We start from the raw sequence: 24,718 nt of genomic DNA on the forward strand, positions 1-24,718 counted from the left end.
CCAATTGATTCATGTTCCCGACTATAGCATCTGAGTCCCCATTCATGTTTTTACTGTGTGCTGAGGATGTTTGTACACTTTTCAGGGTGTTCACATTCCCATTGACTTTGCATTATATATGGTTCTCCCACGCAAACACAGCATTATGTTCGCCTGTCGGGAGAACCGCAAACGTGGGTGGTCCATTCAAACTTTGGTGGACCATCCCTATCCGGTATCCCGTCACTGATGTGTCACCAGGGAGCAGCCACCTTCATCTTCTGGATCCAGGACAGATGTCACTTCTGCCATGGATCCTCATCGTCCATAGGACAGGCACTGATAATGCGACTCCTACGCTTGCGCAGGAATTGCATTATCTCTGGAGGAGATTTAAAGAGCTTCATCTCCATGAACAGGGCATACAGCTTTTCCGAAACCCATTTTCTGTTGACATTGAAATTGTTGATGCAATTTACCAAATGGAACTGGCCGAATTACAGAATTGTGACTCTCTGAAAGATGCATTCAAATCAAGTAGTCTTACTAATTTCTATGCATCTCTCCCCTCTGAGACATATATTAATCTCAGGAAGCATGCACTCAAAATGACAACCATCTTTGGCAGCACCTATGTCTGTGAACAGAGTTTTTCCCGAATGAAGTATCTGAAATCTCCAACAAGGTCCAGACTAACTGATGAACACTTGCATCACTTGTTACGACTGGCAGTAACAAATATGGAACCGGACATTGAGTATCTCATTAGCCAAAAGCAGGCCCACACTTCCCATTGAAATACTGTTAGTTTATGTTGGTTAAAATTGTTCTTCATTTTATATATAGTATTGTTCTTTCATGTTTTTTATACAATAAATACGTTTTGTGCAGTGTGCATAAGAATCTTCTCCTGTTTTTTTTCAAACTATAGTACGGCCCCCCGACAGTCTAAGGGACCGTGAACCGGCTCCCTGTTTAAAAAGTTTGAGGACCCCTGCTCTAGAACATTATGATTTCTGTGTAGAGAAAGATTACTTACACATAGATCACCCTACAAGCAGCCAGTCGCAGTCCTTTCTTCATAGCCCCAAGGATTGCACACTGTTGTAAAAAGCAGGTTTTTTTTTTTTTAAATAATTATTTTTTTATTTAAAATTCGATCTCGATAGACGTATTTACACTGGCCGTTCTCACTTAAAATTCGGTAAACTGGAAAGACCGAATTTGCCACGAGTTTTAAATTCTCACTCGCTCATTCCTAATATGATATTGCACACATAATCAAACACCTGCCAACACACGGCAATGATACAAGAACATGGACCTGTTTGTTTATATTACATGATGTACAAGAATGCACAGGTTATGATTTGTGGTGTGTTGCAATGTGATCTTTCAGTATACACTGTATTGTGTGTTAAGGTGCCATTCTAGAACAACAGCACTGCAACCAGGATTGGACTGGCCTACAGGAATCTTGGGAAAAACCTCTGATGGGCCCCAGTCATATGCCCCAAAATTAGTTCTTTGGAGGGCCCCTGGTAAACCTTAAAGAAATACCATTGTGCAGGAAAGCTATAAGTTTTGGTGGGCCCTCTTTCCTATTGCACCGGTAGCCACCCAGATCCCTGGTCTGACCCTTACCCCTTACTGGAATCCACCAGATTTTCCAGCACACCAAATTTACATGACCCTGTTTTTTTTATGGTAAACAATGTGAAACACCTCTGAACATATTTAACTTAATATGCATGAAGAATGCATCATGTAGTGTTAATCTGGGTATATTTAACTAAAATCTAACTAGTTGCTATTGGTTATTGTCCTTGACACAGGTCCATCATGTTTTATATGCTACTTTACTTACATCTGCATGGCTTTCAGGAATTAATAATGGTAACAAATGGTAGACATACACTCAGCATGTAGTCTGACATAAACTAGCAATAAACAATAATCATAGTCATAACCAATGTTTATAGTTTTGTTTTATAAAAATACATTTTGACTTCCATTTCAGTCCTGCTGATCTCATTTCTTTTTTTATCAGGAATTTAAAAAACAGATATTTTTGGCTTGCACATAGAAGTCAGTAAAACCACATTTACTCAGCTAGGTGCAAATTCCATTGAAAAGAAATAACTGAATTTGCAAACGTAATCAGCCTATTTTTTGTAAATCAACCCAAATGTACATACAATTGCCACAATATATTTGTAAGTCTGTTGTCATTCTAAGACCTTCTTCACAGGATCAACAACTATTTTGTTTATTATATATATATACTATACTACAATAGGTTTACATATTTATTTTCCTAATAAAATATACATTAACTTGTTAAGTTCTCATTTCTTTTAATTATTACTTCTATCCTACACTTACTTATATATATATCTTGAGTGGTATTATTAACAGTTAACTGCATTTTTAGCTTTAAGCATGTAATACAAACTTTTAAAATACAAATAGGAAATATTTAAAAATCAGAGATTGTGACTTTTGCTAAATTGCCACTGGTGGTGAATCAGTGACAGTTATTTAACACAGAGATCTACCTAAAGTTCAGATTTACCTCTTTATAATTGTGTCTGAATACTCCTAGGCAAGCATTACACCAGAATGATACAGAACAGCGACACCATGTGGTCACTGTGTTCATTGACAGTCCACAGTAAATCTGATTTATTTAGCCAACACATTTGTGTTATACAAGGGATGGGAATGTAGCAAAGGCCTAGATTTAATGAATGTAATTCCACATTCATGTGCAAATGTTTGTACCTTAGCTTTCACAAATTCTGCTTGTCTGTTATATTTTGTGTAATATTGTATGTCACCTAGAACAAGTGTGCAGATAAAGAATTACTCTGCATACTGGGTTAAGTGACTCAGTTGAAGCAGTTTGTTTTAAAGTGTGGTTTACTGCATCAGTAATGGTCAAAATCTTCTCCGTCAACATAGCATTTATGGCAGAAGACAGTGACTCTTAAAGTGTAAGCTAATGAGTGAGATACTTGAGTCAATTGATATCAGAGAGAATTCCTGAAGCTGATGAATCGTAAGCAGATACGGCTGACAGCAAATCAAAGAAAGCACCTCTATTTTTTCATTTTTTAATGGTTAGTACCTAAACCTTGAGATTTTTCTTTTATGTACAATAACTGGGAAAGGATGCGAGTGGAGTGCTAGGGCTTGTGGTTTGTGTTATGTCCTAGACTTCTGGATAGCAGGAAAACTCCCGAAAATCCCATCCACAATGCCTTTTAGGTCCACAAGAAAGAATTGCAAACAGCAAAAAATACCTTAATGGTAATCATGAAGGTTAACAGGATTCAGGGCATCTTATTTATTAATTTTGAGCAGTGCTGAGCTATTGCATATTAGATCTAACATTTAGGGCTCTATTGATAAAACAGGGATTCTAACGTTCCTCAAACTTTCCTAGGTGAAAATCATTTACTGCTATTGAAACACATGGACCTAGAAAATTCCCACACGAGAATGTTTAAGGGAATATTAATTACCTGTTTTATGAATAGAGCCCTTAAACACTAATAATTAGAGTACTAATTTGTACTTATTCATTAGTTAGGTATGCACAACACTCAAGTTAACTGACACATGTTGAGGAGGCCAAATTTGGCCTGGGCACTTAGAATTCAAAGACCTCCGGACACATAAAAGTTAGAGACCAGTCATTCTCAAACAGGGTTCTGTAACCCCTAAACTACAATGGTTTCTATGAATGATTGAAACATTTTGCCTCATAGAAAAGTAATCACTGACAACAATCATTATCACAGCTATCTGTAAAGAGGGGATTCTTCCTACTTACCTCCAACCCATGAAGCATTATTCCCACTGACCCCCAATATAAGGAGGATTCTTCTTATTGATCACCCGTGTCTTGCACTGTTCAACCTAAAAACAGGATCACTGCTCTTGGAAGATGCTCATTCAACTCTTTTACTTTGTTGCAAAAAAAATCAAATCACAGATATGATACAAAACTATTTTATTTATTGTTATTGGATGTTTAGCATACAAACATATAACAGTGTCATCCCTGATTAAGAGTCCTTTGGTTTAATCTTCTGGCCAAAATGAAATCACGGGAGAGAAACCAATTGTGTCTGCCTTTCTGTGACACATTTTCAGCCAAAAGATTATAAGCCTGCCCACCACGACAAGGTAGACTCTTTAGGGCAGGACCTACTCTAATCTACACTGCGCTACCCTACTTGATGCTAGTCATCGTTCATCTAATGTTGGATGTGTGTTTGTATAAGACCTTGTCTAATAACTAAGTGTGTGTTTGTGCTCTTTTATCTGTGTTTGTGCGTGTAAATGTATGTGTGTATATGTGAGTGTGTATGTGTGTGTACACACACTTATGTGTATATATGTTTATGTGTGTATATGTGAGTGTGTTTGTGTGTACATTTATATGTGTATATGTTAGTGTGTATGTGTGTGCGTTAGTGAGTAAACTGTAGATAAGAAGTGGGGACATGTGTAACCCTGTAACCAGAAATGGTCCTGTGGAATGGGGCTTGCCAAATAGTAAAGAGGCAAAAACTGAGTAGCCCTCTTCCCTTAGACAAAAGCACACTAACTAACAAATACCTTTCCAAGGTCCAGCGACATCCAAATCCCACACAGACGGATCCAGCGCTGGTCATCCCTGATGAAAAGAGCTTGGCCCAACTGTGGGAGGGCAGGTAGTCGCTCCTATAAATCTTTCCTATTCAGATGGTTTGCTAATCCTGCAGAATAAAAGATACTACTTATTAGATTCAATGATAATTGACAATTGAAGTAAATGATATAACACATACCTGATTGGGATGAGGTCATCACTGGAAAAGGAACCAGACAACAGATCTCTCTATGCCTGTTGATTTGCCAACCAAATGATTAGCATTGGTGCCAGATGAAAATGAGGCTTCTAATGTTCACCTGCAAAGAAAAATTCTGATGACATGAATCAACGAAATGCAGAGGGCATGGATGTGAGGAATGCTTCCAGTACTTCAGCCAAAATAGCAATTTGCCGTGCATATTCCATGTCAGCGTCCTGGGGAATACCTGACTCAGTGGTATCAGAAACAGGTGTGCGGCAGAGGGGACAGGAACGACTTTCTCTCAGCCATGTGCTGATACATACCTGGTGGAATTGATGTGTAAGGGTGCTTAGCCTTGTGTGGAATACCAATACTATTGTATTCCACTAGCCTCTTCTATTCAACACATATGGCAGGTACACACACCATACACTCATAATTTGATTGATAAATTAGAATCTTAAAAGAAAAAAACTTTTTATAAATGATTTCTGTGTCAATTTGCTCTAAACTTTTTGATAATATCAGTTTATTTTCTATTCATTTCCTATTATGACAGCTGTGCACTTTTGATTGTTTGTTATTAGATCGCAGGCTGAGCCATTGTTTTATTGGGAACTGAAAATTGTAGATATTGGGGCACTTGTCAGCAAATTTCAGACAAATTGAAAGGAATCATTTATACATAGAACCATAGATTACTCTGCAACAAGCAGTCAATCAAACTTTTATCCTGTAAAATGATTTAGGCCTGGGGGGATGTTAAAGGGTAATACAGTTAGACACTTTTGGAACTAATAAATCAGGTTAATGACTAGTATTTATGACTGTAATAATGCTTCTTCACTACTTGTTACTGAAGGTATAAGAGGGTAAGTATAACAATAAATGTGCTTTGCTGATCCTCTCATCTTAATATAAGTTTCTCCAGAGAAGTAAGAGTCAGGTTTTTGGCTAGGCCACCTAGGCCCTGGCCACCATCTCTAGAACAACGCTTTGCTTTAATCCACATCTGGAGGACTGCTGACCCGTCACAGCACAGAGCCACTGCCGGTGAATCTCAGTGAATGTTGTGAATAGAAGGGTTTTATTGTGATTCATTAAAACAAAAATGCCTCGTGCCAGTTGTCAGTGTAATACTATTTCTGGCACGTTTTTGGCGCTGTCAGTATGGTACAGAATAAATTGCTGCAGACTTGTTTCCAATGTTGTCATTATGGTGCTGATTCTATATTTCTAGATATTATTTTAATTGTGTCTGCTGTGTGCTGGTCTAGGACATTTTTTAGATTTCAGACATTTCTAGATGTTTCAGTTCCGCACATTTTTTTTAGATACATGTTAATGGCTGTGTCAGTACAGTAATTATTTTTGTAGATGTGTTTTTGCATGTGTCAGTTCAGTACTTATGTCTCTGTAGTCACGTTACAAGATATGATTTTGTTGATTTGGTTTTGGTTCTGGGGGGCAATAGTGGAATTTTATCTTGCTCCACATTTGCACACACATTGCTCTACACTGAAGTAGCAACTCATGGTTATCAGGTGACTGAGTATTTAAATAATGTGTTTGTGTCCCAATGTAAAATTAGTTATACCATGGCAGTATGTTGCAAAGGATAAAATCAACAGGTATTTCTAAAACATTTGGGTAAAAAAAACCTTATTAAAAAACTTAGATTAGCAGAAACTCACCACCCACCAACCAGTTTAGTGGGACTAAACTGGTTGGTGGGTGGTGAGTTTCTGCTGTACACAGTAAGTATGCCCAGCATACTTGCCAACTATGGCACATACTTACTGATGTCATCCCTGCACCCCAGGGAGCCGCCATCTTTTCAGAGGACTGTGGAGATGGCTGTCCTGATTATTAAATGGATAATGTAACCCCTGCATGCTTAGGTGTTGCTTTATCTCCTTTGACTTGCCTTGAGCTGAGCTCAAAGCTACATGGCGCTTGCACTGTGTAGTTTAGAGCCTAAACAAAAAGCCAATATGAGCCAGATAGTAACATGGAATTAGTGGAGATATGTATAGATGGGATAAAATTGTATGGAGAGCTTTATAAGTGAGAATTTTAAAATAAACCTGGATTCTTCTGGTAGTTGGCAGTTAGTGGAGGAATTGAAGAGAGGCAACATCTGAGCAGCATGAAACGAGGCAGCCTAAACAAGTGGCACAGTTTAGTAGTATTTTAGATTCAGATGTACTTAAGAAAGTGATTGTCAACTGCGCTATAAAGCTACTAGTGTCCTGAACTTCTTTTCTGTTTTCTCAATGAAAATTTGTAAAATGTATATTCCCTAAAACCTATCAGATGAAAACAAGGCCTTTTGCTGAAATTCTTATCAGCTTACCCAGCTACAGTGGTTTCACTTTTTCCAGTTATATTGTTTTCTTTTCTTTAATTTGGGTCCACCTGTGATAAATTACATTAATTGGACATGATTTAGAAAGACTCACATCTGCCTATGGAAACCCCCATAGCTGCAGTGATATCAAAGCAAAAGCTAAGCCATAAGGTCAAAGGAACTGCCTGGAGAGCTCAGAGACATGATTGTTACAAAGCACAGATAGCACCAGGTATTGCTCATTACCTGCCCAATACCATCCCAACAGTGAAGCATGGTGGTTGCTGGATGTAGGGGTGTTTTTTAGCAGCAGAGACTGGGAAACGGGTCAGGTTTAAGGGAAAGCTGAATAGAGGAAAGTACAAATATATCCTAATGAAAACCCGGGCCAAAGGTTCACCTTTCAATATGACAATGACCCAAAAAATGAATACAACATAGGAGTGGCTAAGGAACAATCAACAAACAACAAAAGCACAGATCTGGGGAAGGCTATAAAAATGTCTGCTGTACTGAAGGTTCCCAAGAAACACTGCCTTTCATAATTCTGAAGTGGAAGACGTTTGTTACAACCAGGAATCTTCCAAGGACCAGTCGCCCAGCCAAACTGGGCAATCAAGCAAGAATTGACTTAGCAAAAGAGATGACCACGAACCCGACGGTCACTCAGACTGAGTTCCAGATATCCTGTGTGGAGATGGGACTGAGTTCTAGGAGGACAACCATAACTGCAGCTCTCCACTGATCTGGCCCTTATGGAAGAGAGGCTACATGGAAGCCTCTCCTCAGTTGAAATCATAAAAAAAAGCACCAGAAGGACTCCCAGACTGTGAGGAACAAGATTCCCTGGTCTGAGGAAACCAAGATTGAATTATTTGGCCTCAATTCTTAACAATATTTCTGGAGGAAACCAGATATTGCTCATTACCTGCCCAATACCATCCAAACAGTGAAGCATGGTGGTTACTGGATGTGGGGGTGTTTTCAGCAGCAGAGACCGGGAGACTGGTCAGGGTTGAGGGGAAGTACAGTTTTATCCTCAATGAAATCCTGGGCCAAAGGTTTACCTTTCAACATGACAATGACCCAAAACACACAATGAATACAACACAGGAGTGGCTAAGAAACAACCCTGTGAATGCCAAAGCATGACCCAGCCAGAACCCTGACTTGAACCCTATTGAACATCTCTGAAGAGAGCTGAAATTGGCCACCGACTTTACCCATCCAATCTAAGTGTGTAAGGAATTGCACAATATCCCCCAATCCACATGTGCAAAGCCTATTACATCATACTGTAAATGACTCAAGGCCAGAAATGCTGCCAAGGGAGCTTCAGCTAACTATTAAATAATGGGTCTAAATATTTATGTGAATGTGATATTTTCATTTTTTCCTTTTCAATAAATTTACAAAGTTCTGTTTTCATTTTGTCATTATGGGGTAATAAGCATAGATAGATGAGAAAAAAACATTTGTAGTATCAAGTTGCAACATAGCAAAAATTGAAAAACTGAAGGGGTTCTGAAAACTTTCTGACCCCACTGTATAAGTAAATGTGTGAAATGTATAATGCTAAAAAAGTACAAGATAAAAATAAGGCCTGTTGCTGCAGTGTTTCCCACTAATCCAGCTATGTTCAACCAGAAATACCATCTTTCCTTCAGGCTGAATTAGATTTAAAATCATTCAATCAATCAATTCCAGTGAGCTTAAGTTGTCAGGACATTTGGCACCTGGGGGCAAAATAATGCATACTGAGTAGAAATGTAAAAAATGGCTCCAGTCTAAAAGGGGCATGAAGACACAAAAGCTAAAATGGTTAAGCAAAGTGAAAACTTACAGATCATGTAAATATGTTTTACTCTTTTATTTTTCCCTAAATGCATTCATAATTGATTGAATACAATTTTCATGATATAGGCATTTTAAATCTTGGATTTACCCCATTTTATACATTTATGTAAGGCTAAAAACCAATCAGACATACAAACAATTTAATCCAGTAGATATTACATATGCACTAATTTGAATTGCATATGTTGCACTTGAAGATATGAATTTAGACCCATATACAAGTTACTATACTAGTATAATATACAAGTTACAGATAAATAACTAGAGGAATGAGGATCCAAACAGAATCCTGGGGCTTAACTTGCATTCTTCTTTACTTCCAGTCCACTTCTAAAAGCTTCAACCTCAAGTGATCAAAGGAGGTGATTTTGCTTGATTTTGCAATCGTTTAGATTTTCCTGGGGCCACAGTAACAGTGTCATGAATGTAGTAGTGGGCATGTCATAGTAGAGACATCAACAGTAAGAAAAGCGGGAGGAAAAAAAGGAAAATAGATAAAAATAAAGAAGTTAAACTCTATAGAGAGGTAGATGACATGAGAGTGTAATACAGTGTAAAGAAGTGTTGGAAATGTCTAGTTAACCAGAAGCTACTGAAGGGAGAAGATGGTTGGAAAGGTTTGGTAATAGTGGACCAATTACAAGTAAAACTTGAAACTTAATAAAGCTAATAAAATGCTGTGGATTGTTGCACGATGATGCCAGGGAATAGGACCAAAACCCACATTGGTTTTTGAAAAGCCTGCGATAAGCCAGTTGCATATAAGAGGAACTGCTGGGGTAACAAGGGACGAGGTCAGTTAAACTAGCTATTTCCATCCCCCTACAGAAAATTAGCATGTAACATTGTTATGCAAAAGTATACATTTGCAGAATGTTTAAAGCAAAAATCTGCAAGCAGATTATTACAGAAACAATTTATCTCTTCTCCTTTCTGCAAAAAAGGGATTCTTACCTGCCTGTATTTATTAGTTTAGTGCATTAGCAGTGCAGAGCCCAACCGATACTATAGCATGTATATTATTTCTGGCAAAATCTCATATATCTCCAAATCAAACACCACTGTTTAGATAGATTTGTAGGTACATCTCTTGGGTGTCTTGGGGTGCAAGTAAAATTGATCAAGCATTTTTTTTGTATTTTTTACCAAAGAGCTTGCAAACAATTGTAACAGGTGTAAGTCCCAAGAATACCTGCATGGTTAAGTAAATCTCTGTGTAGACTGTGTGTAGTATAAATATCACCATCGCTCTGTGCATAGATTTTCCAGTCCTCTGAGCACTAGCAACCTGAGAAAGGGCTGTCACATAGCAATTTTAATGGATCTGTTAACATTTGCCACATTCACAGGTTTACTGCCACAAAGTGCTTGGCCACTAGGTGGCAGAAGAGGTATTTTTTTTTTTTTTAGGAACATTAGGAACTGAATTGGGAAGTGCAGAAATTGGGTCATATATCAGCAAATTTTAGACAAGTTTACAGGAGAATCATTTATAAATAGAGCCCATAATGTTCTGTGGGTTGTAGATGTAGTAACAATTAGCAGGAAGTTACAGTAATAAAAAAAATATGATATAGAACAAAACATCTAGACTAGAAGGAGATAACACTGATGACTATACAAGTGTTTTGAAAATAGTTATAATAAAAAATACAATATACATGTATGAAGTAATGTCAAACAGCAGAAGTTCAATGATTTACTATTATTGTACAGGCGTTTGATACCACCATGTCAATATTTTATAGATAAGCTAATGATGTTTATTATAAATGGATACCTTATCGCCAAATGAGGTACAGTTGTGTTCAAAAAAAAAAAAATATATATAAAACTCAAAATCCTTATAATAGCTTTTATTTTTGTATAGAAAAAATATTGGGTACACTGCAAATTCTATTACAAGTTGAAGACAAAATTGTGTTATTTCTTTGCAGAAAGTGAAAGGGGAATATTACACCCAATAATGGCAGCGTAGAGTTCAATTAGTGAGATCACTCAAAAAAAGCAGGTGTCAATTACAGCCCTTATTTAAGCCTACCTAAACTCAGAATTTTCACTTTATAGAAAAGGGTTTGAAAGCAAAAAAAAAGTGCAGCACCACCCCCTTAATGAATGGGAACACAGAGCCTCCCGGGATACCTACATCAGACATCCCAGGAGGCTCTTGGATGCTCGGGCTTGCTCAGAAAGAGCCCGTTCATGAAAAGGAAAAAAAAAGTGTCGATCTCACGCATGTGCAGAACTAAGACAAAACTAAGAAATACAAAATGAATTGTGTACTCCAATCATCCTGAGCTGGAATACCTGTTCACAGTAGTTGGTCGGCTCCAGGCAATAAACGTGCAACAGTCCCCAGAAACAGCGATTAGACAACTAAATATTAGTTTAGCGACTGGAAAGCAAAATTTTCAAACATTTTTCAGTTTATACAGTGAATGTTTGGATTTTTGTTCTGCTTTTAATGAAATGGCGCATGCGCTGTGTAAATTAGAGCTTGGCTCTGTAACCATAGGTCTGCATGTCAGTGCTAAGCTAAATGTACATATTGCTGTTCACAGGACAGAAACAAAGCAAAAAGGTGCAATGTAGATAGAAACTCTTCATTAAAGGATTTCTAGCTAGAGTTGTACTTTATGTACTAAGTCAGGGGGAAAACCCTCCAATGAGAATTCAGAGATAAGAAATCCATGGCAGCCGCCTCATCTCTCTCACGTCACAGGTGTGAATTTGAGTGGTTTGTGAAGAGGAGAAACACGTGACCGATAATTGGCGCTCAGGCAGAATGGAAAGAGCTGGTAAGAAGCGCAGCCATCCTCTCCCATTCCGGTCACCTCCTTCCCAGTGACAGGTGCTGTGTGACCCCGGACCGCCTTTCCTGGCTACGCGTCCTCCTCCCTGTGACCCGCCACAAACACAGAGCAAATCCAGGCTTCCCTTCCGGGCTGTGCGTCGCCCCGTTCTAAGAAGCAGACTGGCCACGCCCCTTTCCCCTCCTCTGCTATTGAACGGGCTCCTCTACTCTTCCTCTGGCCCCGCCCCCCGTAGCTTTCCCAGCAGGCTCCGGTCCCTCCTTCCCCCGGCTCGGCTCCTCCTCTGCTCTTGTGGTTGGTCGCCGGTTTCCCGCTTTGCCCCGACACCGCCATTTTAAATAAAAATAAATATTTAAAAACACAAGACAGGTCGCGCTGTTCTCCCGTAGGGTTCCTCGGAATAGTTTTATCGGTGGCGAGCGCTTTCCGTGACCGCTGTCAGCAGGACCTCTTACTCGTCTCATCCCGCCAAGTGTGACCAAGGCTTCTCCAGCCATCTTCCCGCTGCGCCATCTCTGTGCGGGCACACAGGTTGGTCAATGCTGCCCTACGTGTGTGTGTTATATGGGGTCATGTGTACACACACTGGGAAAGCACACCAGGCTTTGTCTCTGTCACTAGACTGCCTCTGACGCTGCATGTTCCTCATATTGTGTGTGTGTGTGTATATTGTGTGTCTCTCCTGTGTGTGTGACATGTCAGTGGCATGCCAGTCATGTGTTCAGTCATTCTATTCTCAGGTGTATTAGTGTTACCAGGCTGCCAGTGATTCCATCCTTGATGTTCTAATGACAGCCCAATCACCCCCTTATACCCCTGTAGTGCTGCCTTGTTATTGTATATGACTTTCTCTGTTTCTATTGTTATGATATTGTTGCATACATCCTCTTACAATGAAGACTTCTTAATTTGTCTGGACCCCCAAAGCATCCAATCAGAATCCATGTTTCCCTGGTCGGACTCCAGCATAGTGAATGCTGATTGGATGCTGGAGGGGGGAACCTTGATGAGGTTTGTCACTTGTCAGACATTGCTGTGGTGTCAGGTGCTGGCAGCAGATAGCATTGTATTTCCCGCCTCTGCATGTCTGGGGATCTGTCATTACTGCAGGGAATACTGCTTCTACTAATTAATTTCTATGCATAGCCCAGCTCTGCAAATAGAAAAAACATGTTTACTAAGTCAAAGGTTTCATAGATCAAACACTCAAAACATTTATTAGATCAAACCCTCAAAACATTTAAAGCTAAACTTCACACACCTTTATTTTTTATTTTTTTGTATCTTTCATATCTTGCATGCTACTTACCTGTGCAGCTGTTTAGTGTTTTGTCCTCTCTAAAGGCTCATGTCACCAGCCATTAACTGAAATGGCCTTGCTACCATGACGGCAGAGGGAGCGCTACCCACCCATCCCCAAATGGCAAAGCACAACGAGGCTTTAGAGGCACCAAACCAGAAATGGGGATGTCATAGGTGCTGTACTTTGTATATTTTCAGCAGACGATACAACAGGAAAATAGGTCTTTAGTGCCTTTTGTGTATTGGAGAGTGCTGCTTTTGGAAATGTACTGCATCTTAAGGGTCATTATGGTTCATTGTCAGCCCAAGTGTAAAAAGAGATGGGAGATTGACTGGGATTATATATATAAATTTTGTTGTCATGTATTTTATGTTTACTTGGTTTCCCAAAGCATATTTTTAATCCTGCAGAAACCGAACATGTCTTCTGATGTATCAGATAATGTGACAAAAGAGGAAACGGAGACTGTGGAGCAGGCCACTGAAGAGGTTACAGAAGATGCTGCTAATGGAAGTGATGGAGGAGAAAATGAAGAGGGGGAAGATGAGGAGGAGGAGGAAGAGGACGAGGATGATGATGATAAAAAGGGTGTGTACATTTCAAAAATTGCAACTTGCAGTGTTTCATAACAAAATGTGATATTTCAGACAAACATGAACTCCATTGAGATGTACATCTAATTATTTTTTTTCCAGAAAAAAGTCTTATTGTTGAGGGTAAAAGAGAAAAGAAAAAGGTGGAGCGATTGAGTTTGGAAATGACTGTTGTAAAGAAGGAGCCAGTCATAACTGAAGGTAAAGTGAACCGAAACAAAGCTAAGGCCCTACAACTAAAATACAATGACATGGTAGCTGTGTTTTAGTTAGATTGGGAAGAGCCAACTGGGAAACTGTTTACAATTGTTTATAAGCATAAACTTGTATTGTTTGTGCGTGGTGCAAATGGAGGAAGGGGGGTTGTTCACTATCCTCCTTAGTAGTGGCTTTTGTGTCTTTTAAAACGTCAGTTTATCTAATCTGTGTAAATAGGGTGAATAGTAATTTGTAGTTCAACTAAGCCATAAAGCTAGGAATTTATTTTGTACAATATGTAAATTGTGTTTTTTTTTTTTTTTCTCCAGGAAAGGGTCAGAAACTGCATGATATAGAACGTATCTACTACTTCTTGAAAAAGAAGAAATGTGAGGAGTTGCGGCTTTTGCATCGCCTGCTTTTTAATCGACCAGGCACAGTAAGGATGTCTTGCAAACAGTTTATTTTCAAGTAAAATCTTAACTTTCTGCGCAAGTACATGGAACATGTTGTGACTTTTCCTGCAGCTCTTCAAGGTTTACTTGCATCTTACCAAGATGTAGTGTTGCTAGACAGTCTCGGCACAAAATTTGTTTTGAACAGAACAATGCTTCAATAAATTCTTTTAACCTCCCCAGCAGTAAGCCTCCGATTGTGACTCCGGGGAAAAAAAAACCCGCTGAAAGTGGTAACCCCCGAGCCACACTCGGGGTGACTAAAAAGTGTTCTGCCATCCTCTGGTCACGTCCTCTTCTTCCATCTGTCTTACGGCGAGTGCGCTGATGTTTCCCGGGAGTTCCCGGTGACGTCGGTGCATACAGCCATCGCTAGGGGTGTGGCGGGAATTTTAAATTATTTTGTATTGCATTCAATAGAAAATACCTGTATTGAATGCAATACACTGAATTTAAATGTATAATGGCAGTACATTGTTTTTCATAAAAATGTTTTTTACAGTCATAATATAATAGTATAAGTATAATAAAGTTTGAAATGCAAAATCATGTCAAAGTTTATTTTTTTAAATGTATTATTTTGACATGATTTTGTGTTTCACACTTTATTATACTCATACTATTATACTGTAAAATACATTTTTATGAAAGACAATGTTCTGATTTTAGACCTATAATTCCAGACAGAAATGAACCACCCAGGAGGTTAAATAGTGTAAATAGTAGACAAAAAAATGTATTGGTGTGACATTTCTGGGTGTCGCACAATCATTGTAACTAGCAGTTGATTTGTGCATTTTGCTCAGAAATTCATGTATGTATTTTTTATGTTGCACCCCATGTAACATTTTAGGTAATTTAAAAGCAGAGTTTTCCCTTTGTATAGCTAAAAATAGCCCTTTTGTTGCTCCTATGGATTGTTGTCCAGTTTTAAAGTTTCATATCTGTATCACAGTGCATAAAATTATAAGTTTAGTTCAGATAATTAAACCATCTATTGACATTTTTTACATTTACTGTTTTTATGTTTTAGGTTAATCTAGTAAAAAAAAATATTGGTCAGTTTAATGGATTTTCATTTGAGGCTGGAAGTGAACAGTACAAAAAGAAGGAAGACATGCTTAAAAAGTATGTACGACTTTTGGTCAGGTCTCTTCTATGTAATATACTTCCCTCAACTTTACCACTGAGATTCATATTCCTGCTTTTTATTTCTAGGTTCAAAAAGAGTGATTTGAAAAATATTTGTGGCATTCTTGATCTGGAAAAATCTGGTACAAACGTTGAGTTAGTTTCTAGAATTATGACTTTCCTCTTGGAGCCAAAATCTACAGGAAAAGTAAGGAATGATCACAGTATACTCGCAGACCAAATTTGGATGAAATGTGGCTTCATGCTAATCTTCCATAGATGTACTTTGGTCCTAATTTCTTGTTGTCGTCTTTTTAAGTGAAATTGTGTCAGCACAGCCCTGTTAAACAACTTTATTCCTCTCCCTCTCATTTTAACAATATAAAGTGTAAGAACTGTGAGGAATCGCCAAAGTACTGGAGGAAGTGTGCGGAGGACAACTGTCTAGCTCAGGGGTGCACAAACAGGGCAACGTGACTAGATTACGGAGCCCTGCTTTTCAAAATAAACTACTGCGCACAGGAGTTAAGTCCAAGATTTTATTGTTGGTAGATTATTTTGACTTGGTCATTTTTAAAAGTAGCTTGCAAGCCAAAAAAGTGTGAGCACCCCTGGTCTAGCTCATCTTAACCAGTTTCCCTTTGTCCCTTAGGTTAAAGCGGACTTAAATTCAAGTTTTTACTTTACATAAAAGGGTAGACAACCCATTTATATTTATACATATATTTTAGAGAGAGAAATATTAAGTGCATAATATTAGGTGTAATAGTGGCGATCAAGATGGAATGAGAGCGCAGAGCCTCCGGGGATACCTACATCATGCATCTCGGGAGGCTCGTGGTCGGTTTTGGCCATGCACAGAAGGGACATTTTCCTTCATTGAGGCTAAGATGGACGAAGAATTCCAGGGCGGCACTTTGTAAACAGACTTCACACCCAGCAACTAGGAAAAGTTCAAATATGCATTTTGGCATATTTGTCCCATGTGGTTTAATAAATGGGTGTGGTGTCAAAAGGAAAGGAACTTTATAACTTTGCATAGTGAAGAAACACAACTTCACACTGCAATATTATATTTAATGTATGAAGGCATAGTCATTCTGTGCATTAAACATGCAGCACTTAAAAATACAGGTCATTGAGTCTCAAATCCATATAACTTGCTTAGATAGCAGTAGGTGTAAGTATTCCAGGTAGGTACCTTAGAATCTGAGACTACTCTGATCTCAGAATCAATAATTACCTTATGCTACCTTATTCTGTATTGTTTTAGTTATATTTGATATTTTTTTAATTACATTTTTATTTAGATCTGTAAAAGATGTAGAGAAGCAATACTTCTCTGCAAGGTTTAGCCAAAAAGGCTAGGGTTCTAGTTCATAAGTCCACTTAAAGCAGAACAATAGTTGTCAAATCAATTTGTAAGCAGACAAAGCAAGTTTTAGCAAGTTGTAAGCAAGTTTTTTTTTTTAATAGGGGGATAAAAAAAAAGTGAACCTGTCAACTACCAAATTTGTTTTTTGTACACCAATGCACATGACTACTCTTGCACATTCCCTGCGTCATAAGATGCCAGTAATGGAGCTGGGATAACCAACTCCAGCATGTAGTCCTGATGGATCCCTCACTAACTGCTTTACAGGTCAATGGTGCTGCTCCCCTCTCTGTAGAACAGCGTTGTGTGTTCAGTGCTTGTTGGATCAAAAGTCACTCATTTCTTGCTGGAAATGAAAGAATGTGTCAAGTGACAAACAATTGCAGGTGTGTATGCAGCCTAAGAACTCTTCTTAAACATAGAGCTGTCTGGCAGCTTTGGGTACTCAAGGATCATATAAATAGATTGAAAATACATTATCTGATAATAGAGAACAATTGGTTTGCATTTTACCCCATTTTTATTATAGATGAGAATCAACCACATAGAAACTTTTCATTGAAATTACTTTTACTGCATGTAACACATGTAAGAATAAGCCCTAATATATATATATATATATATATATATATATATATATATATATATATATATATATATAATTTGTTGTTACTTTTTAGTCATTGCCAAAATCCAAGTCAAAGACTCCAAAGGGCAGTAAAAAAGAACGCAGCAGTTCAGGTTCAGCACGAAAATCTAAAAGCAGTAAATCTAATGTGATTTTGACTGACGAATCTAGCAGTGAAGAAGAGAAGAAGGATAAAGAGTCATCTGAGGAAGAAAAAGAAAGTGAGGAGGAAGAGGAGGAGGTAGAAGATGAGGAGGTATAGACCATTAAAATATATTTTTATTTTATAAATTATTTTTTTTGTTTTGTAATATTTTATTTAATCCTAATTTATTTATTCTAGCCACCAAAGAAAATTGCTAAAAAAGAAAAGGCCAAACCAAAATCAACACCCAAAAGTAAGAAAGCTACAAAATCTGCAAATGTTAAGAAAGCAGACAGCAGTACAACAAACAAGAAGAGCCAAGCCAGTTCTAAAAAGGGTAAACAAGAGCTAAAGTGATCTGATAATTAGCTTAAAATGATTGGGTTTTGACCACTGGCTCTATTGAACACACATTAACTGAAATAAAAATATACATTTTCACAGTCTAAGCAGGTAAAAATTACAGTGTATTTATCTCAGTACTATGTAGTGCATCTATAGTATTTCTGTGCAACCCATCCAAATATGCCGAGCCAAACTAGTGCCCAGGCTAGTTCAGCTGCAGTTAAATAATTTTCCACATTCCACACTTATCACTGGTCCTACACTGGTGTGTCATGGACGTTTACTGATACTGTATTCGATAATTTGAGGATCTAGGGATTCTAACACTAGAGAGCTATCTTGAAAGGGAAATGGGCCACAGATTGATGTATTATTGACCTTTTATTGAATTCAATTAATTTTCTCAGAAATAAAATTGCTAAGAAGGAATCTGTAGCTGCTGGAAAAGTACTTGTGAGAAGCCTATCATGGAATGATCATTCATACTATCATTTTGGCATACTGTCTACCAATCCATGTAGCTACATGGTAAATTCTGTGAGGATATTTTGCATAACACAATCATTATGTATTAATAAATATGTTACCAGAAAAAAATGTGGAATCAGAAAGTGACTCTGAAGACAGCTCGGATGATGAGCCCTTAATCAAGAAGTTGAAAAAACCACCCACTGATGAAGAGATCCGAGAAACCGTCAAAAAGCTTTTAGCAGAAGCAAATCTTGAAGAAGTCACAATGAAACAAATCTGCAAAAAGGTATACTTAAGTTAATTGAGTGTTCTGTTTTTTAAAAATGTCAGCATTGTTCCCTTCTAACACAGCTGTATGTTTTGAGTAATTAATGCTTGGAATCTCTTCTCCTTTTTTTTTTTTTGTTCTGCTTATCTAGGTGAATGAGAGCTATCCCTCTCATGACCTGTCCTCAAGGAAAAAATTTGTCAAGGCTACAGTTAAGGAGGTATGTATATCACAAACCATAATAGACACTGTAAGTAAAATCTTACAGTTTTGAGCTGTACATAAATGTTACATTTCTGTTGCTGTAAATTCTCTTTCTTGAGTGACAGTAGAAGAAATGAGTGCTGTACTCACAGCTGTGTTCGTTCTGTGGAGAGAGGATGGGAAAGGACAAGCAGTAGGCACCATGTTGTCATTCTCCACAGGAAATGACGGTGGTCACCCCTGTTCTATCCATTAGTCATAAGACTAAGCAGTTTGCTGGAAGGCATTAGGGGGCATCATACATCATATATTTTTAATCAAATCATGATCTTTCTCATTCCTATTTTTGAAATTTGAAACTAATTTCTCCAAAATGCTTATAACTACTGAGAACATGCTTTTACTGCTTGTCTGGGATATATATTAATAATGAAACTCTAGAAGTGTTTAATGTCTCACACACCCCACTTATGCCACCCCTAGCTATTTTTTTAGTTGGTCACTGTAAGGGGTGTTCTTACAAATCAGTTGGAAGTTGCGGGAGATGTGTACGGAGTACAGAAATATGCATATTGGAGCTTAATGTAATCTACAATGTCCTGTGTTGGCAGATTTTTGGTGAAAAAGGTTATTTGTACATTATATGTATTTTAATTTGTAATGAGCTTTTACTATTCATCTAGGTATAAGCACTGCTAAATTTTAAGTGTTTGTTTTTTTTTTTTTTTTTTTATTTCACAGCTAATTTCATGATTCTCTAGAGGACTATATTTTATACGTGGAAAATACATGGACTGTTGGAATAAATTCATTCAGATCACAAGCTCTGAGAATCTGACACCAGCAAAAATGTATTTGTTTTTACCACTTTGGGTACAGTGTATTTTTAAGCAGATTTTGCTTTTTTGAGTTTAAAGGCGTATGTAAATTGCTTAATTAAAACATATTTTTACAGTAATTTTCAACTGTACTTTTAGCTATTCTCCTGTGCTCTTTTATATTTTCCATATTCTAGTTTAGAGATCCATTGACATTGCAGCTGGAAGACAGCAGGCACTTGAGTTAGATTTTTTTATTATTTCTACATTGCTGAAAATAGATTTAAAGAAACTTGTTGTAACACCCAGTCTGCTATTGTTGACTTCCTTCTCATAAAACATACCAATGTTCTGGCTGTCATTCTGATCCATTTATTTTGGTATTCTTAGTCACTGACCTGGAACAAGTATGTATATCACAAATTCTGGCTCACTTAATTTACATAAGGAATAGTGTGATCATTTTGACTGGATGAATAAAATGACCTGTTCACTTCAATCATTCATTAATGTGCATCCAATATTATTTTTTTTCACACTCAATTGGGTATGCAAAACAAACACTGCTTCACCCTAGTTACTAATTGAAGTCCACATTTTGTATTTGTTTGGTAAATAGTGTTGCATGCAGAAGCAGGCCTCTAAGCTTTTCAGGAAGTGGTTGGAAAGGCAGCCTCTGTATTTCTTGCTGCATGTTTCTTTCATGGTGATGTTCAATTGCTTAGTTTTGCATTGTCAGATTAATGAAGATGACACCTAAATGATTGATGTGAATTACTCCACCTAAGGCATTGTCTTAATAAAGATCTGAATTTGATCAGGAAATTCATCTTTCCTGTCTGTAGCTTCAGGAATTAAAAATGTATTTGACCTGACGCTAAAACTTACCTTCCAGCACTAGAAGGCATTACTGACCATGTGATTTTTAAATTTTTTGGTGGTGTATTGTCCTGTGTGTTAACCTCTCCCTAGTTTGAATATATTTTTCGCATTTTACATACGAAGGATTTGATCATGTTTAAGTTCCTTTTTGTTATCCTAACTTTAAAGTGTGAGATTTTAAATAGACATTATCACTATTTCATTGCACTCTGCATATTAATATCCAATACCTTTGCATGTACATGATGCTCTTTTTGTATTTTTGTTTCTTGTTGAACATAAAGTTTTTTTACATAATATTCTTTTACTGTTGGGGGTCTTAACTGTGGAAATAAGCTTCATTTTCAGATGGATGAGAAATGTGTGCATGATTTGACAAAATTAACATTTTAAGAATTTAATTTGGTTACCCCACAATATGCTTTTATCAAAAGCCTTCATGTAATATCTAGTTGTTGTTGTTGTTGTTTTTTTTTTTTTGGGGGGGGGGGGAGTGGATTTAATTTAGAATATACTAAAACATCTACGGGTTTATTGAATAGCCCAAGGCTTATATAATAGTACTGCTTCTTCTATATTTTTTTTTTGTGGATTTTGTTTGTTGGAAAATTTCTGTTGCTGGACGACAAGTAAAGTCAAGGATGGTAGGGTGGTAAAGAATAGCCATCAAGATTGTTTAAAGAAAGATTCTCCCATCTCATACTCATTTGGTTAGGGTTACATGAGCAATTTTAGTGCCAAGGTGTAAGGAAGAGCAAATAGTGAATGAAAAACTAAACGTTTTTCTGTTTGTTTTGGATAATTGGCACAGATTATTGGAACTTCTTTTAGGGTATTGTTGTCTGTGTTCACATTGGCAAGAATTCCCCCAGCTTTCAGTGAAAATATAAGAAATATGGGGATGTCGCTCTAAATTAAGGGGAAATCCCAATTCTTGGTTTGGTTAGAAATGATCACCATATTATTTAGTGAAAGGAAATCTCTCCAATGCAAACAATGAAAATCTAATGGAGTTTCCTATCTTTCCCCACGTCCATAATTGCTGAAGTTTTAAATTGAGTTTTACTAACAAAACATGAAGTTAATCTCAGTGGTGTGACCCTGGCCTCATTTTACAAGCCCCTGTGTTGGTACAGGTTGACAATCATAATTCCGGCCATCCATAATCCGGATTCTTCACTTTTCTGGCTTGAATAGCCCTTGCATTCTCACAAAGGAAGATGCTGATGTGTTGGTCGAATAGATGTGTTCGATTCAGCAACTATTCGATTGATTCAACTGTGGGAACTGAACTCAGATGAACTCTCAAAGGAGAAACTCCATTAAGCGTTCATCTGGAGTTCACTTTTTTTTTTTTTTGAAAAACAAATTTGGAAACTTGAATTCCGTGTTTTTTGGGTCAGGTCTGCCCGAATATGAACCGCCATTTTCGGGTCGAATATAGGGACAGCCTGGATTCAAACAACAAAAACTGATGCCGCCTGTGTCTGTCGGTTGCCACTAGATGGCGCTAATACATTATAATTACAGGTAATTCAAAAATCTGGAATTTTCGAAAATTCGGCACTCCTCAGGCGGTTGCGGGATTTTTGAATATCAGCCTGTATTAAAATGAGTTCCGTTAGAGATTTATCTAGCTGCTTGACAATACATTATCTATTCAGTAGGTTGCATGGCCTTATATCAATATATGCTTTTAATTTGCACAATATTTTCCATGTCTCAATTATTTTAACTGCTAACAAAACCGAATGCACAAGGACTTTAAAGCTAGTGGGGTCTGCTCCGGCCATTTTGCACAGTTTAAAAACCGATTATAACCGATATTATCTAAATGTATCTTCTGATATTTCATCAACTCAAATATAAATTCCTCTTAAATTTTGATAATTGTAATAGGACATGGTAGGTGGTCCTCACAATCATTTTGTCACAATCACTTTCAAATTGGCCTTCCTTACATCCCACACAACAGTGATCCTAGTGCAGTTATCAGCGATTGGAGCAGAAAAGGTGAAAAGTTAAACTGGAATTTCAGTAGTTTTATAGGGTGCTATGAAGAATGGTGGTGCTAGCGTACAGACACAATGGTGGAATTTCTGATGCACAAATGCATTCTTTAGTAAAAAGTTATTCATTTTTTTTTTTCTAGTTGACCTTTGTGTATAAAAAGTAGCTAATGCTTGCATTTCCTGATTTTTTTTTTTTATTTTTTTGTAAAACAATAACTCTACTTCCTATACCACTGCTGGGTTCTTGTAATGTTGGAGCCAGTTTATAGCTGTTATTTTTGTTGGGTTTGTTGCCTGTTTGTGCAGGGTTTACTCCTTTTTAAAAAAAAAGTAGGTGTTGGGAGAATCTTATCTGCTGTAAATAAGGAAGCTTTGGCAGCATACATTCAGTACTATTGTTCCTTGTAATTTGGTAATCATATTGTCCTACAAAAGGTTACCTGGATTGTAGGCATGGCATTTATAAGCAGTGTACTTCTGTGCCAAAACCAGTATCTTGGTGCTAGAAAAGTGATCAGGCTTGCTGACCATGTTAAGGTAGTTACTTTTATGTAGATAATTGTTGCAGAATCTTTTTTATCTTAGACATTTTTGACTTTGGCTCATTTCAAAACATTTGCTGTTCAATAAAAATGGCTCAAATTCTTAAAGGTATGTTCTGATGGAATATCCCCAAAAATTAGAAAAACTAGTGCTGAGAGAATAAGTTGTTATTGTTGACTTCTTGCTGAAGATGCTAGGTGGTTATCATGCTGACCCAACAGTCTCTGTCCAGGACAAATATTCAGACACCAGGAGTTATGGACCTTGGCTGGGTTCACACTCCACAATCTGTGTTTTTTTTGCAGCCATTGTTGTCTGTTAGCTCTTTAGCATGCCGGTCCATCAAATGAAAAAATAGAGGTAATTACAGTGCACATACATGCATTGTATGCTGTGCTGTCTTCATAAATTATTTTTATTTAAAAGTTGCCCTTAAATTCTACAATAGAACATAATGTTCTTAAGTCACCCTTTTTAATATCTGGTTCTGTACACTGCTTCAGCACAGCACTGAAATGTTTCCTAGCAAGTGACTGGTCAGAATAATCTAATCAGTATTGATGTCAACAAACAACTTACCGATGGTCAGTGTAAATATATCTGGGGCTGGGAGGAGTCCAGAGCTTCTGTCAGGTAAGTATTCATAAAAGTCTTATCTGGACACATTTGGGTAAAGCTAATGTGGAGGTTTAGGGTAATCTGAGGTATAAACTGCATACTCTAGTAAATCTTAACTTTATTTACATTATTTTTGAAGAAATGCCAAATTATGTTTTAGTGGAAGATTGGTGCATCTGTAAAACTTTTTGTTTTGGGACACTAAGGTCCATAGCTGGTGTGTTTATTTTGAAAGTGTGTTTTATGTACATTTTAAAGGTTTCATTATTTTATGTAAAAATAAATTTTTTTAATACAAAAACTTTGTGTGTAGCATTTGTTTTCTTGGTGTATATTGGAACATGTGATCCTCTTACACAATCTTCTTAGACAGCTTGACAGTTGACTAATTCGGTTCCATTCCATCAAATGAAGACTTGAAAAATGTCCCTACCACGCTGTAACCTATGACTAGGATTAACTTGCAGTTTATTTAAGCTGAAAGAAGAGGATGGGAGCAACATGTTTAAATCCGCACATACCCAGTAATACCTGCTCCCTACTTACCCCCCAATTATAGGAAGGTCTACCTTTGGAGAACTCCAAGTGTTGTGGGGTCTGCAAATATGTTCTCCCTTACTCTGGGGAATGATTACATGGGAGTACTATGTAAAGCCATAAGACAAAAGAAAAATCCCTCTTTTTAACCAAATATGTGCCATGGTGATCCACCCAGTCTTCCTCAATGCACAATCACAGAATCTCTATCTGGTTGCAGAATTAATAGGTCCTGCATTGTTTTCATTTACCTCCGACAGATTCTAGCAGATTGTATCAACAAATCATCTACAGAGAGCTTCCAGCACAATTAGGATTTCTGTATATGAATCTATGAAAGATTCTA

The 24,718-nt window shown here is 37.4% G+C and overlaps 2 protein-coding genes across 4 annotated transcripts in view; both read left to right on the forward strand.

Annotated features, from left to right (window-relative positions):
- The window catches only part of TPMT (thiopurine S-methyltransferase), a 121,082-nt gene that overhangs the window by 62,870 nt on the left and 33,494 nt on the right, over window positions 1–24,718 (forward strand). The window lies entirely within an intron of this gene.
- DEK (DEK proto-oncogene) lies at window positions 12,050–24,136 on the forward strand. Of its 3 annotated transcripts, none has more exons than XM_072411631.1 (11): window positions 12,078–12,377; window positions 13,560–13,737; window positions 13,845–13,943; window positions 14,270–14,379; window positions 15,429–15,523; window positions 15,614–15,734; window positions 17,582–17,785; window positions 17,873–17,927; window positions 18,610–18,776; window positions 18,910–18,978; window positions 19,704–24,136. In XM_072411631.1, the coding sequence occupies exons 2-11, from the start codon at window positions 13,569–13,571 to the stop codon at window positions 19,713–19,715; spliced, it is 1,101 nt and encodes a 366-aa protein (XP_072267732.1). In that variant the 5' UTR covers window positions 12,078–12,377; window positions 13,560–13,568; the 3' UTR covers window positions 19,716–24,136. The 3 variants fall into 3 exon arrangements, with proteins under 3 accessions (XP_072267733.1, XP_072267732.1, XP_072267731.1); XM_072411630.1 differs by having other exon boundaries at window positions 12,087–12,377; window positions 17,873–18,011; XM_072411632.1 differs by lacking the exons at window positions 15,429–15,523; window positions 15,614–15,734 and having other exon boundaries at window positions 12,050–12,377; window positions 17,873–18,011.

This window comes from Pyxicephalus adspersus, chromosome 5 (assembly GCF_032062135.1).
Source record: "Pyxicephalus adspersus chromosome 5, UCB_Pads_2.0, whole genome shotgun sequence".
NCBI classification, from domain to species: domain Eukaryota; kingdom Metazoa; phylum Chordata; class Amphibia; order Anura; family Pyxicephalidae; genus Pyxicephalus; species Pyxicephalus adspersus.